The sequence below is a fragment of the Dipodomys merriami genome, unplaced genomic scaffold (genome assembly GCF_024711535.1).
Source record: "Dipodomys merriami isolate MVZ:Mamm:240054 unplaced genomic scaffold, mDipMer1.0.p SCAF_38, whole genome shotgun sequence".
In the NCBI taxonomy this organism is placed as follows: domain Eukaryota; kingdom Metazoa; phylum Chordata; class Mammalia; order Rodentia; family Heteromyidae; genus Dipodomys; species Dipodomys merriami.
The window spans coordinates 2,592,805-2,607,551 of record NW_027205381.1 but is presented as its reverse complement, the minus strand read 5'-3'; the positions used below and the strand labels follow the sequence as shown (position 1 = coordinate 2,607,551).

Genomic DNA, 14,747 nt, shown 5'->3' with positions numbered 1-14,747 from the left:
AGATTACCAAAGTGGAATAAAATGATAATATCCATTGCTGGGAAGTAGCCACTCAGCACTATGTTGTTGTTGAGAGCATAAACTGGCTCAGTCTTGATACAATGCAGAAGTCAATGTGCCAAACCCTGAAAAATGCACACTTTCTGATCTACAATGGTAATTCAAGGGATGTATCCTGAGATACAATCACCTATATTCACAAAGATCTACCATTTTATTTTGCCTTAAAATTTATATTAGGAGAGAAATGGCAATTATCCATCTATCCAAACAGGAGATTTGTTCATTGAAGTACGTCTATATAAGGGAATGCCTGACTATGAATAAAAATGATGTTCTGAAGTATTATTTATTGATATAGAAAGATCTTTGTTCATTATTGCATATGTATATATACGCACCACAAACATGGGTAGTAAAATCTTATCCCTGAAGTTGGAATCTCTTTCCTGACTATGTCCTGGGTTTATCTGAGAAACTACAAACTTAACAAATTCTTCAAGACTCATAGGCAGATGAGAGAAGGATGTCTCTAGTCTTTTTTTGTTTCCTATTTTTTTAATTTTATTTTATTCTAAAGATGCTGTACAGAGGCATTACAGTTACATGAGTAAGGTAATGAGTACTTTTCTTATTGAGCATTATTACCCCCTCCTTAATGTTCTCCCACTATCCCTTCCCTTCCCCACCTCCCCCAACGCCCCCCCCACCCCCCAGAGTTGTAAAGTTCATTTCCAACATAGTATCTTGTGAGTATCATTGTTACAATGGGTCATCCTGTGTCCGTGTTTCCGTGTTTTCTTATCCCCTTCCCCTCCCCAAATTAGATAAATGTATATTCAAGATTCAGGGTACTAAAATCAAATACAGTGACAACACAGGGTATGCCATAGGAAGAAGAGCATACAAAGGAAACAAAAAAAAAATTCACATAGTACATTGAAAGCTACAACAACAAAGAAAGACCTCTTGTGTCCCTATCTTGGGGTTCAATTCACTTAGCATCATCTTATATAGTCATATGTTCATAGCTTTTGAGATTTTCTGCTCATCTGATAAAATTATCCTAGACAAATACTAATTATTGCAAATGAAGGAAACCATGCGACCTATATTTCTTTAGATTAGGCTACTTCACTTAATAGGATTTTTTCCAAGTCTTTCCATTTCCTAACAAATGGGATGGTGTCATTCTTTTTGAAGGAAGCATAAAATTTCATTATATACATATATACATATATGCATATGTATATATACACATACATACCACACTTCAAGCTCTCTACTACAAAGCCATAGTAATCAAAACACCATGGTACTGGCACAAGAACAAACCTGAGGACCAATAGAATAGAACTGAAGACCTAGAAATATAATAGAATGGAAGAAAGACAACCTCTTCAGTAAATGGTGCTGGTAAAATTGGTTTAAAACCTGTAGAAAACTAAAGTTAGATCCTTATATATCACCCTGCACCAGAATCAACTCCAAATGAATCAAAGACCTTAAAGTCAAAGCAGATACTCTGAACACATTACAGGAAGGAACAGAAGAAACCCTTGGTCTTCTTGGCATAGGCCGAAATTTTCTGAATAAAGACCCAGAAACACAACCAATCAAAGAAAGGTTGGACAAATGGTATTGCATGAAACTGCAGAGCTTCTGCATGGCAAAGGTCATAGCTAGCAAGATCAATAGAAAGCCCACGGATTGGGAAAAGATCTTCACTAGCCATACAACAGACGAGGGCTTTATGTCTCTAGTCTTTACACCTCCTTTCTTGGTCTTTCCCATGGGGATGCTAGCGAAGTGATGAGGAGGAATAAGAGTGCTGGTCCATGCCTTAGGTGCTGGCTCTCAGGTCCCTATCATTTACTGTGGACATTGTTCTTTCTATTCCTAATTACACAGCCTGGCAGTCTAAGTAGCTGCTCTCCCTGCAGTGAGGGTCTGAGGCTGGGGCTACACTTCTATGAAAATGCTTGTGCAGTTTCCCAGACAATGATTACTTGTGCAATGATCACTTCGGATTGAATTTGAGGGCCAGACAGATTCATTCCATATCTCCAGGATATCTTCCTGGGAGAAAGTGGATACTGAATGTTTATCTTCTTCATTTATCTGGTTTGATTCATAATCCATGAGGGAAAAGATGATTGTTGAGAATCCTCAAGTTCAAATATATGGCAAATTACCGGATATCTAGTATGTGTCAAACCAGTGCTAAGTTTTCAGGTTTTTTTTTTTAACTTGGTCCCAACTACCATGAGCCTTATAAGTTCAGGACTTTCATGTAAATTTATCAGGTCATGGATTCACCTTCTTAAAATTGAGCAACTTGTATAAGGGTATTAAGGACACAGCCAAACTGTTGTTCCCAAATCCCAAATGCATGCCTGTCTTGTTTGAAAACACTAAGAGAATTCAAGACAGTTGAGTTAGGAAAGAAATACTTGCTACAAAGGCAATGGTATAGCAAAACTGACATCACAGAATGCAGATTCTAAAGGACACACAAATCCGAATGAACATACTTGGATTCTAAATCCCAAGGAAACTCCCCCCAAGGCAATGGAAAGTAGGTTGGATAGTTTCTGGGGAAAGCATTGCTGCCAGTGCCTCAAGTGGACTCGATAGCCAGGGGAGAGAGATGAGGAAACACATACATTGCCTCTTGTTGGGAACAGTGCCTGAGGATGCTGAGAAACAGGATATAGCTGAGGCCTCCGATCTAATCAGCTCTGCAAGTAGAGCTGAGTCCATGGAGAATACCATAATTGATTTTTCACAATGGTAATCCTGAGTCATCAGGAAAAGGTTACATTTTTATGTTCAGAATTCTGTTTAAGGAGGCAAGGAAGCATGTAATCCATTGGAGAAAGATTTTTCATTTCAAATAGTTAAAACATTCTTTGTAAAGATTCTTGATGGTTACAAAGATAAGTGACAGTTATCTGGAAAATTTATTGAAATGGAACAATGTCTTCCCTGAAGATTCTAGATCAGTCAGGCAGTTTGTTCTATTTAGTTAGTCTTCTCTCATTTCACGTTTGTTGACATTTCTTTGTCTATTTTTCCCCAGCCTTTTGAAATTCCTTACCTCTAAGACTTAGATTTTAAGATCCTAGGAGACTAAGACGCCCTTTCTTTGATACTTAAGATCCTGGAAGGCTTTTATTACTATGAAAGACATGATGCACTGACAATCAGGACCGACTGGGACTGGATGCCAGAGCTTGCATAAACTTTGACCCGCCCTTCCTGATATTTTGCAAGTCTTTCAGGATTAAGTAGTCCTAAGACATATCTCTTCTTTTCCTTTCCTTTTCTTACTGTCTTTGCAAACATGTTAATAACTGGATCAATTATAACAGCCATTCATTCTAAAAATAACATCAAGAAAAACTGAACAAAAGGATTAGCTTATTTTTTTCCTAAAATGAAACCTTAGTTTTAACAGGAGTCATTTCCATTAAAAACATCCATTTGTAATGGATTTGACCTGCTTTTGTTGAAAATACTGACACCATAATTGAGCCTATAAATTAACTAAAGGCAGGATAAAAGACAAGCATTCCCACTTCTTCCATTGTTTTAAGTCTGTTTTCTTTGCACCATTTTGTCCTAAAGTCATTTTGCAGCCATCTTGAAATCCAAGAAGTACAGGATAGGAACTAAAGGCCATCTGTCAGTTATCAATGACACTTTTGGTCCCAAGGCCCACCTGACCAATCCTGATGAACCAGACCACCTGAGACTACCACCTGAAACCACCAAAACACCCAGTTCTTTGTCCTAGTTATACCTAAAGCAAAAATGTTCCAGAAGAGGGTTGAGATAACACCCACCACCCCTCAATGTGTGGGTACCATAGTAATTAAATATCCTTCTCTGACTTCCACTACTTGTTTCTTTATTTTGTATATAAGGATCAAGTTAGACTTCATTTAGAGAACCCAGAGTCTATCCTGGAGCTTAACACTCATAACATATTGTCCAGGTAACACACATGCTGTGATCAGAGTGGTCCCACCTATCTGGCTGACTTTCTCACCTCCTGGTGCCCACTTCTGTATCCATTCACCAGCCAGACATAGTTCCTAAGTCTTGAATGAATGTATTGAGACCCCTGATGCTTCCTCATCTTCTTTTCCCTTTCTTAAAGATAGCATTTCTACCAAGACACTTCCTTTCTATGCCTAGTTCAAATGTGCTCTTGCTCTTCAAGTGCCACTTTGCTCAGGAAGCTTTCCATGCTCATCAATGTTGAAGATGACATTGTCAACACTGTCTTCTGAAGGTGATAAGAAAACCTTAAGAGGCCATAGAACTCATGCATGTTATATCTGGGATATCAAAGCCAAGATTCACATATAACCAGTACTCTATTGGCCCTGTCTCCCTATTGCACAGTGAACAGCTTCAACTACAGACTCCTTGTAACAAGTCGCCCCACGTCTTGATATTTTGCATTTAGGAACTCATTTGTTCCACTGTGGCCACCCTCTGGGATGGTATATATGGAATATTAGATGCCAAATGAGCCTTACCCGGTGTGTTGAGTAAGCGGGATCTTCTGCAATGGTAGGCAACCTCTTGTTCACAGTGCTCAGAGCCATCAATCAGGGCCTCAAGCTGCTCCATGCTTCCACCATAGTCTAAAGTCATGGTATAGGGCTTCTCAGGGCTGGAGCCCTGCACTCGAGTCAACTCCGTGTTGTTGTGCTGCACTGACATCCAGATCTTGTCCTCTGCCCAAACAACCCAAAGGAAAATGAATTGGAAGGTAGGTCAAAAGAACAAGTACTTTTACTCAACATGTAACATTTACTCATTACTTCAGTGCTATACTTACGCAAAGAGTGTAACAATAGAGTGTTTGCTCCATATAGAAGGACTTGACAGTCTGATCCTTATGTTGCTCCACCCACAGCTAGTATATGGGCATGGTAAATCCTCTCAAGAACTATATGCATAAAGTCCTATCTGACAGACTTTATACTAGCAGTTAAAATCCATGATCCCATTTAGAATGAACAACAATCATGGTTCCATGAGGCCCTAAAGTTATAAAAATCTGAAGATGCTTTAAGCCTTGACATAACATGGCATAGAATTTGCACATGCAAACTTTCACATATACTTCCATAACTTTACCCATATTCCATCTGCTTGAAACCATGTGAATGTTACATTGTTAGACTTTTGTTTGTTTGTTTTCATGGAATCATGATAAGGGATGATTCTATATATATTCAATAAAGGTATTTTTTCCACTATTGTGCAAATTTTCTCACAAAAGAAATACTAGAATAGATAATTTCTTAAAGAGCCATAGATGTTGAAAAGAAGACCTAAACTTTTATCTGACAAGTTGAAATGGTGTGATCTACACTTTAACAAAGTTAATTTAATTGGAATTTTTATTTATTTTTTTCCATATTACCTCCATTTGCCAGAAAAAGAACAAGATTTGGCAATGTTTGTACTGAAAGGAAACACAGGGATTAGAACCTATAAATTAAAACAAAAAGACAAGAGACACATGGAAGACAAGGAAAGGACAGAGGAATTTGGAATTTAGAGGTTGAGAAATCTGTATTTGAAACCTATTTCTGCCAAGGCCAAGCTTGGATAAGTCACTTCGCTTTTTTGCAGCTCAGTGTTAGAATCATGTAAAACAACAATGGCAAGAAAATGCAGAACAGCACATTAGTGCCAGTCATACTGCAGGGCAGTGGGGTTGTTAAGTAGAAGAGCAACCAAAATATAAAGGTGCAAGGCACTATTGGGAGTGCATCAGACACTCTGCTATAATAACCTGGGCCAAAACATTTACTGCAATTGGACATGCAATTTAATTCTGAACATCCTCGCAAATAAAGCAGAGGAGGAAATAGGAAGACTCGAAATGCTTTTGTCATTTGAGAATCTTCCCACATAATTGCATCATTACTCTTCATAGATTCTCAGAGCTGAAAAGGAGCCTGGTATAGACATTGTGTGGTTTCCTCCCTCTTCCACCCTCTTAGTTTTACAAATTGGGAAACTAAGGTCCATAAAATGAGTAAATAACGCAACACTTTCCTATTTGACAGTAATGATGAGCAAATATGCCTAAAGTAACTGCTATTACTTAGCACTACTAAGGAACAGAGCTGGGGATGTTGGCACAATTTCATTGATAAAGATCTGACTGTGTGGAAGTTCTGTGTCAGCTCTTCCAATACCACAGATTCTGTGTATGATCTGGACACAGTCACGTCCTCCCCTATCACTCAGATTAGAAGGAGGAAGAAGGAACAACTGTTTTCTGATTTGGAAAATCAGAAAATGCTTCTTGTATCAAACAATTATTATGCTCAAGCATTCTGACTCATGTTTAATCTTGTTCACCCCACACAGTCCCACTGATACGATAACTCACAAGAATCCAAAGAAATATGTTTCCTTATTCCTTAAGACAGTTACATTTTTCTAAAAAAAAACATTCAAAATCAATATGACTGGATTTTCACTTGAAAATGAAAAATAAGACTTGATTCATAGTGGAAAAAAGGATAATAGCACAAAGCTTACAAGTCTAAAACTCTAACATTGTAATTGATACCAATAAAGACAAATGTTGATAATACAGCCACAAAAGGTATTGCTCAATAATAAATCACGACAGAGAGAAAAGGTGGAAAGCTTTCAAATGGCCAAAGTTTATTTTACAAACAAAGGAAAATAATGTCTAATCTATAAAGATAGGAACTACTCTACAGACTAGGCCATTGCTGCCTGCGTTGTCTATTCATTTAATAGACATCACAAAGTACAAGCTTCTTCTAACATGGTATGAAGAATAAGAGGAGAGGTGATTGCTTGAGGTGGAAAGCCTGTCATCTGGCTTTACTTTAAAGGTAGACAGTGGGTAAAGAATAAAAATATAAAAAAGAATAAAAAATAAAAATAAGAATAAAAAAATACAAAGAGATAGTTTTATCTATTATCTGTCTATCATCTTATCTACCTGTAATCTACTGATTGTTTAGCATCTAGCTAGTTAAGTATACTTGTCTCTATTCTCCACAAGTTCAATCTGATCCTCAAGGTAGTCCTGATAACATCACTAAACCTTTCAACTCATATTGTTGTCTAAGTGTTAGTAGATTTTTGTATCCCAGTATACATTCATTTGATTTTGTATATTACTTAATTGATTTTCCTATTCAATTACTCATTGATCCATTTTTATAGCTCATATTTTATTTGTGGTATCATAGACAGATTTTCATTTTAAGGTCACTTAAAATGTCAATATTGTCAACTCTGCCACCTGGTTCCTGAGAATGAATTGGAGTTGTAATCATCGATGTAACAATTGGGCACATTTTGATATATGCAATATACAGATGATTACAAATGAACAATTAAACACATCAAAGTGCTCCCCACAATTCACCATCAGACCACACAAGTCCAACTGTGAACATAGCATCAGGCTCAAGAGAAGAAGTGAGGCCTTAAATCCCTGCCCCATGCCTGGTTTGGCTGTCTTTTCAAAGCAACTCTATGTTTTCTGATTATTTTCTCCTTGGAAAAGGAGAGAAACTAAAATAAAAAAAGCATTAGGATCATGCTGTTTTCCTATTTTCTATCTTCCTTTATCCTCTACAGGTAAAGCCATAAAAACTTGCTAAATATTAGGAAGCCAACAGTGAATGTCACTACAGGAAAGGAAGTTTTTGATTTGGGTCCTGACATCTGGTCTAGCTTGGGGAAGGGTGCTTGAAACTGGAGAAAGTCAATGTAAAGGTCAGCTACAAGGGATTTTTCAAACAAGCAAGTTTCACTTTGAAGAGTCCCTTCATAGATCATAGAGGTGAGCTTCACCGGTAAGTGAGCCCATATGTAGACTCACAGGGAGCTTTAACTGAGAGTAGACCTTTGGAGTAAATATTCAAGATGGTTAGGAAGTCAATGGGCAATGGAATTGGGCAACAGATACAACTTGAGCTCTTCAGCCAGACAATCTTGGTTAGTATGCCAACTAAATACTGGTTTAGCTACTCTAGTCACATGATTACATCTCTAAAGCCAAGTTCCATTACTAGTAATTCTGAAAACCTTCTTGATAAAAAGGTTTAATACAAAGCTTATTTAGGGTTGGAGGTGTAGCTCAAGTGGTATAAAACCTGCCTAGCAAGCATGAGTCCCTGAGTTCAAACCCCAGTAAAAGGAATGAAAGAAGAGGCTATCTGATTTGGAGTTTATACTTTGTTCCTTGTTAGCAGTGCAGTTTGAGAAAGCTCTACAATGCTATTTTTTTTTACAAAAATGTATTTTTATAGTAATAATTCATAAAGTATTATATTTTTATAATAATAATTCATAATAGTATTATAATGATTTTGTGTCTTATCTTACAGGGATAAACAACAGGCTGGTACTCCAAAGATTTGTGAGTCTATACATTAGAACTTTTCTGATTCAGATTCTATTTAAAAAAAAAAAAGGCCTGGATGTCATTTCTTAGAATTGGGGGCAGGCAGCTCTGCAAATGATGTTAACAAGCATGATGGAGTACAATTTCCTGTGGCATCACTGTTATTAAACACAATAAATTATCACCACCTTGCTTAGATCTCATTTCACTGTGGATTTTCCCTAAGTATCTTTCTATTTGTTGTGGTCCCCGTATTTCCTGAATTATTCTTCAACAGAATTTGCTTGTATTTTATTTGTCAGTCATGGGGCTTGAACTCTGGGTCTGGGCCTCAGCTCTTCAGCTCAAAGCTAACACTCTACAACTTGAGCCACAGTGCCACTTCTGATTTTCTGGTGGTTTATTGGAGTCTCATGGACTTTCCTGCCTAGGCTGGTTTTGAACTGCAATCCTCAGATCTCAGCCTCCTGAGTGGCTAGGATTGTAGGCTTGAGCCACTGGCTCCTGGCCAGAATTTGCTTTTAAGTAGACACAGATCTAGAAATTTTAAAAATACATTGCCCCTGATTCTACCTTTTGTGGCCCAGTTCAGATTGCATCATTCTTTCTACTGTCTGCTCACATTCATTCCTGTGAGTGGACATAGGGCATCTCCCCTCCAAATGGCAGTAAGACTGGCAAAGAAGGAGGTGCCTGTGCACCTTTATCTTCACAGGGAAATAAGGACACTTCACAAAAGCTGTTATTATATACCTGAAAGGTAGCAATCAGACCAATGAATTAGTATGAGTGTGAATAATCTCAGGATTTAGACCAACACCAGTTATCATGCCAGACAGTAGAGTTTTTTTTTTTTTTTTTGGGGGGGGTGTCTGGTCGTAGGGCCTGAACTCTGGGCCTGGGTGCTGTCCCTCAGCTCTTCAGCTCAAGGCTAGCACTCTACCACTTGAGCCACAGCGCCACTTCCGGCTTTTTCCTTATGTGATGCTGAGGAATTGAACCCAGGGCCTCGAGCATGCAAGACAAGTGCACTACCACTGAGCCACCTTCCCAGCCCCCAGAAGAGTTTTTTAAAAATCATTCTTGCTGTTGTTTTTAATGTACTTATAGTGTACTATGTGATTTTGTTTGTTTCTTTTTTATGCTCTTCCCCCATAGTACAACCCCTGTTTTCACTGTACTTGATTCTAGTGTCCTGCATCTTGTATATACATTTTCTAATTTGGGGAAGGGAAATAACAAAATGCTGAAATAAGGATGCAGGTTGACCAATTATTTCAATGAAATGTAAGACACTATATTGTAAAGAAACTTTACAACTTTGGGGGGGAGGGAGGAGTTGGGGAGGTAAGAAGGGAAGGGATGATAGGGGAAAAGCAAAGGAGGGGGTAACAATGCTTGATAGAAAATGTACTCATTACCTTACTCATATAACTGTAAGCCCTCTGTACAGTATCTTTACAATAATATATATAAATAAATATATATTAAAAAGCCACCAAACAGCAACATGAATTTCAAAACCATTATTATGTAGATAACCACTTAGTACTATGTAAGTCACAAAAGTATTCCTCAAATTGATTTATTCTCTCAATAAAGCTTTGGGATCTTTTAGGTATATGATATACTGTATTCATTCTTTTTTGTTTTTTGGGGGGTCCGGTTGTGGGGCCTGAATTCTGGGCCGGGGCCCTGTCCCTCAGCTCTTCAGCTAAAGGCTAGCGCTCTACCACTTGAGCCACAGCACCACTTCCGGCTTTTTTCTTTTTGCTTATGTGGTGCTGAGGAATGGAACCCAGGGCCTCATGCATGCAAGGCAAGCGCTCTACCACTGAGTCACCTTCCCAACCCCTGCATTCATTCTTGCAATCAGTGTGTGCCTAGTTACTGTACATGCAGAAGACACACATGATGAACATGTACTGCCTAACACTTATCAAAGCTTGCCATCATTTGGGAAGAGAAAGGTATGTGCATAATCATAATAATGTTAAATGCCTTAGCTTGTGGTGAAGATTACAAATAAGAGAGGCTTCCCAAGTCCTGTGAGGACAAGTCTGGGGCAGTGGAGTACTAGCAAAGCCTGCTTGGCAGACACTGCATTGTTTTCCTCAAGTGTAGACTGATAAGGAAGTGACTCACCCATGAGGTAGCAGAGGCCAGGCTTGTACCGAGCACCTTCCCGTTTAGGGAACGTCCCTGTCTCATGAGTTCACGTCATCAAGGTCATTTGTATATGCAGTTCCAAAGCAGCTTTTATGTATGTAGTTTATGAGGGTCTCAATTCTTTTAACTGTATTAAGTTATAAGACCAAAATACACACACTAACAACAAAAATAGCAAAAGGAACATAAACAATGCCCAAAGAGATGCTAGAGTAGTCATGGTGTGACATTCAGGAGCATTCAATATTATCATCTCTGAGATGAAATCTTCCCAGGTCATTGCTCCAGGAACTCTCCCTCTCCTACCTCCCCCTTCCTGGATCTCTGTGTGACATAACCGGTTCCTCCAGCTCCTGTTTCAGAAACCATAAACTGTTTACATACAAAGCCACAACTTGATTTTCTTTCAGAGTTTGTTTCTCCCATTATATTTTATTGGTATTATTATTGTGATCATTATTATTAATAATAGTAATTATAGATGCTGTACACTGTTCCTATCTGTTGCCATGGGGATCACCAAGAAGAAAGAACAAACAAAAGGAGCATTGAAAAAAGGAGAGAGAGAAAAGAAATAACTCTGATTAATCATACTAGATTCTGCACACATATCTATCTCTTTGCAGAACCAGAAAAAAAAATACCTGCAATTTTTCTATCACAATGCTAGGAAGGGAGGAAAGTCTACAGATTGTCAATACCTGGCTTAATTGAACTGAAATCACTGCGGGGAGCTACTTATATTCCTTTTAACAGTGTGCCAATTCACTTATACTCCTATTGTAATAAAACAAGTCTATATTAAGGTCCCGGGGGTCACTTCTTGTGCAGTTATCAATGTTGACAAAGTGAATTTTCTGTGCCAAGGGTAAAGACAGTTTAAATAATCCTCAAAGTGCTCTGTGTATCTGTCATCTGCCATCTACCCTTATAAAGTCTTGTTATATCTCTTGTCGTTCTGCATTGAAAGTTGTTTAATTTTTCATATGTTTATACCTTGTCTCCCCATTTCGATCACAGGCAATGACTGCTAAGTCAATATGAACTTGGAGAGGGCCTCCAGAGTTTGCAAATGCAGATGTGATCAAGCACAGTTTGCCATCCCCAGACCTGGCTTCCGATGCCAGTTGCGCTCCCATTCCAGAATCCTGGGCACAGATAGACCATCTCCCCATGCCTCAGTCTTCGTGTCTGTGAACTGGACACAATGCACCTTGCAGTGTAGCTGTGAGCATGGGTTTGAGCAGCACATGGTTCTGTTGCAGGTACATGTGCTTCCCTTCCTAATGCTTGGTATGGTGCCAGGCTCCAAGTAAACAAAGACCTATCATAAATCATGTTGGGGAAGCCATTCTTCAAGGAGGATCTGGAGAGGTCATTTTGTTGTTAGAAATGTAAAGGAATCTGAGTGGGGCAGAAAGGAAAGGAGACAAGTGGTGAAAGCCATGTGCAATTCCTTTATAAACCTTACAATTCCCAGGGAGCTGTAAATCACCCCAGAGGAGCAGCCCAGCCTCCTAGGCAAGAATCTATCCCAGCCCAGATAACCACCACAACAGACACAACTGTTCTTTTGTTTTGATTTGTTTTGCTAGGGTGGGGGTGGGGGAGGGAATCTATAGTGAGGCTTGAACTCTGGGCCTGAGCTGGGTCCTTGAGCTGAAGAGCACTCTACCGCTTCAGCCACTTGGCCACTTCTGGTTTGGGGGGGTGGTTAATTGGACATAAGAGTCTCACGGACTTTGTTCCCTGGGCTGGCTTCCAACCACTATCGTTAGATCTCAGCCTCCTGAGTATCTAGGATTACTGTCCTGGGCCACGGGCGTCCTGCACAACTGCTTTTTTGTTTGCAGGCACGCACATTTCAGGCTCAAGGCTTTTGCATGCAGTGACTGAGCAGCAACCTAAACCCCAGAGCAGGTCCTGGCTGCCCATACATTAGTGCACTTCACTGCCCGTGTCACCACATTTTACAACTTCCAGAAAACATACTTTACTGTGATTTATCCTCCAACTTTGTGCAAGCCTTTATGTCTTAGGTACCTTTGGGAAGAAGGGGTTGTTTTTCTTCCCCCGACCCCTCCCTTGCCTTGCTTTAAACTAGATGGCATGATCAAAGAGCTCTGGAAAATCTGTTTTACGGTATCTGTTTTATGATATTTCTATCCAACCTTAGCTGATCACTACTTTATTCTAGGTTTCCTTTTTTTAATTGTGAAAATACTGTACAGAGGAGTTACAATTACATGAGCAAGGTAATAACTACATTTTTATCAAACATTGTTGCCTCCTCCTTTGTTTCCCTTTCCCATCCTTTCCCATGTGCCATCTCCCCACACCCTACCCCCAGTTGTAAAGTTTGTTTTTCGACATAATGACTTGTACTTCACATTGTTGCGATGGGTCCACCTGTATCCCTAGTTAAACTATTTGTTTTTTCCCTTCCCCTCCACATATGCCAACATCAAATACAGTGAGAACAGGGGTTATACCGTGGGGGAGGGACATACAAAGCAACAAAGAAATCATCTTTATAAATATGTTAGAAACAATAGCAAGAAAGAAAAACCATTTGAGTCCTTAACTTGGGGTTCATTTTGCTTAACATCAACTTATCTGACCATTTGTGCTTGTCTCAGACATATACTAGTTATTGCAAATAAGGGCAACCATGGGACCTATGTTTCTCTGGGCCTGGCTTACTTCATGTAATATAATTTTTTCCAAGCCTTTCCATTTCCTAACAACTGGGACAATATCATTCTTTCTGATGGAGGCATAAAATTCCATTGTGTATATATACCACATTAAAAAAAATAAAGTTAGATGCTAGCCATGTGCAGAGCAGTAGGTGAGGGACCAGGTCAGAGTGGCAGAACTGGAATGGGACAGCATAACACACTGAGGGTCTTAAACTCAGTAAGTTTAAGGCTGATGGGAGAAAGCCAGTACTATATATGTGCGGATGCAAATGTGAGGCTGGATGGGACAGGCTTTGATGAGGTGAGCCAGCCAGCCTCTGCTGCTGGGTTGGATGTCTGTGGATACTGAACCGGATAACAAAAGTCTAAGACTGAAGCTGGGGGTGGGAGAACTCAGGGCTTGAGCTTTTCCACTCAAGACAGGTGCTCTACTATTTGAGCTACACTTCTGGATTTTTGGTGTTGAAGGTAAGAACCTTACCTGCTCTAGTTGATCCTTAGATCTCAGCCTCCTGATTAGCTGTGATTATGGGGATGAGCCACTGATACCTAGCTGTTAGAAGTTTTCCTGATGTCTTTAGGAGAATCTTTGTGGCAGGTTTTATTTTAGTGCCTTTCAGATGAAATGAGGGAATGAACTCAGATCTAACCCCAATTCCCAGATATGCCACTTTTACTAGCTGATGGAAGGAAGCCATGTGCCTCAACTTTCTATAACTTCTGATTTCTCCAGATGCAGACAAGAAATTAGCCCTTTATTACCCTTTATCATATGGGTTAAAGGTGATGAACTCTAGGAGTTCTACCCTGTGAACTTTGAAACAAGTACATCATAAATAGTAGCAGCTCCTATCTCTTTTGTTTATAGACCTAAAGTAGTTGGTAGTTAAGCCAGAGGCTCTCTTGATATTGGATTGAATGCAAAGTGCTTGCCTTAATCCAATAAAGAGGGAGCTAGGGGTACTATATTTTTCCAGGCCAGAAAAGAAGGCAGGCCATTTCTAAGTGTGAGGCTATCTACTTATTCTCTTCTCCCAGATCTTATATTTTGTCCTGGGGAAAACTGATCAAAAGAAAACTCAAAGGGTTAAGGGGAATTATATGCCCTGCAGCAGCTGACATCTCTGGCTCTGAACCCAACACAACATAAATGACATTGCCAGGGGCTCATACCAGGTGGGCAGGTTTTCCGAACTCCACCCGCTGCTTTACTGTCCTCATTCACAATCTATGATTAAACACCTCTTTACTCAGTCATCTCTGCCAAAAATCACTTGCTACAAATACAGATGTTTATCTAACATCTGGACCACAGTAGGTGCTCATTTACAGCCAACTGAATATTCAACATATTATTAGAATTTCAACTGACTTCCATAGCAGTTCATAAAACTATCAGGAGCATGTTACATAGTAGGAAAAGATGTTTAAATAGGTTCGTGAAA

General features: G+C 39.3%; 1 protein-coding gene across 1 annotated transcript in view; it reads right to left on the bottom strand.

Annotated features, from left to right (window-relative positions):
* Nucleotides 1–14,747, bottom strand: part of Cntnap5 (contactin associated protein family member 5) — a 948,142-nt gene that overhangs the window by 288,310 nt on the left and 645,085 nt on the right. Inside the window, exon 13 of the mRNA XM_069989436.1 lies at nt 4,551–4,751. Within this exon, the coding sequence (XP_069845537.1) occupies nt 4,551–4,751 (201 nt within the window). The remainder of the gene's footprint in view (nt 1–4,550; nt 4,752–14,747) is intronic.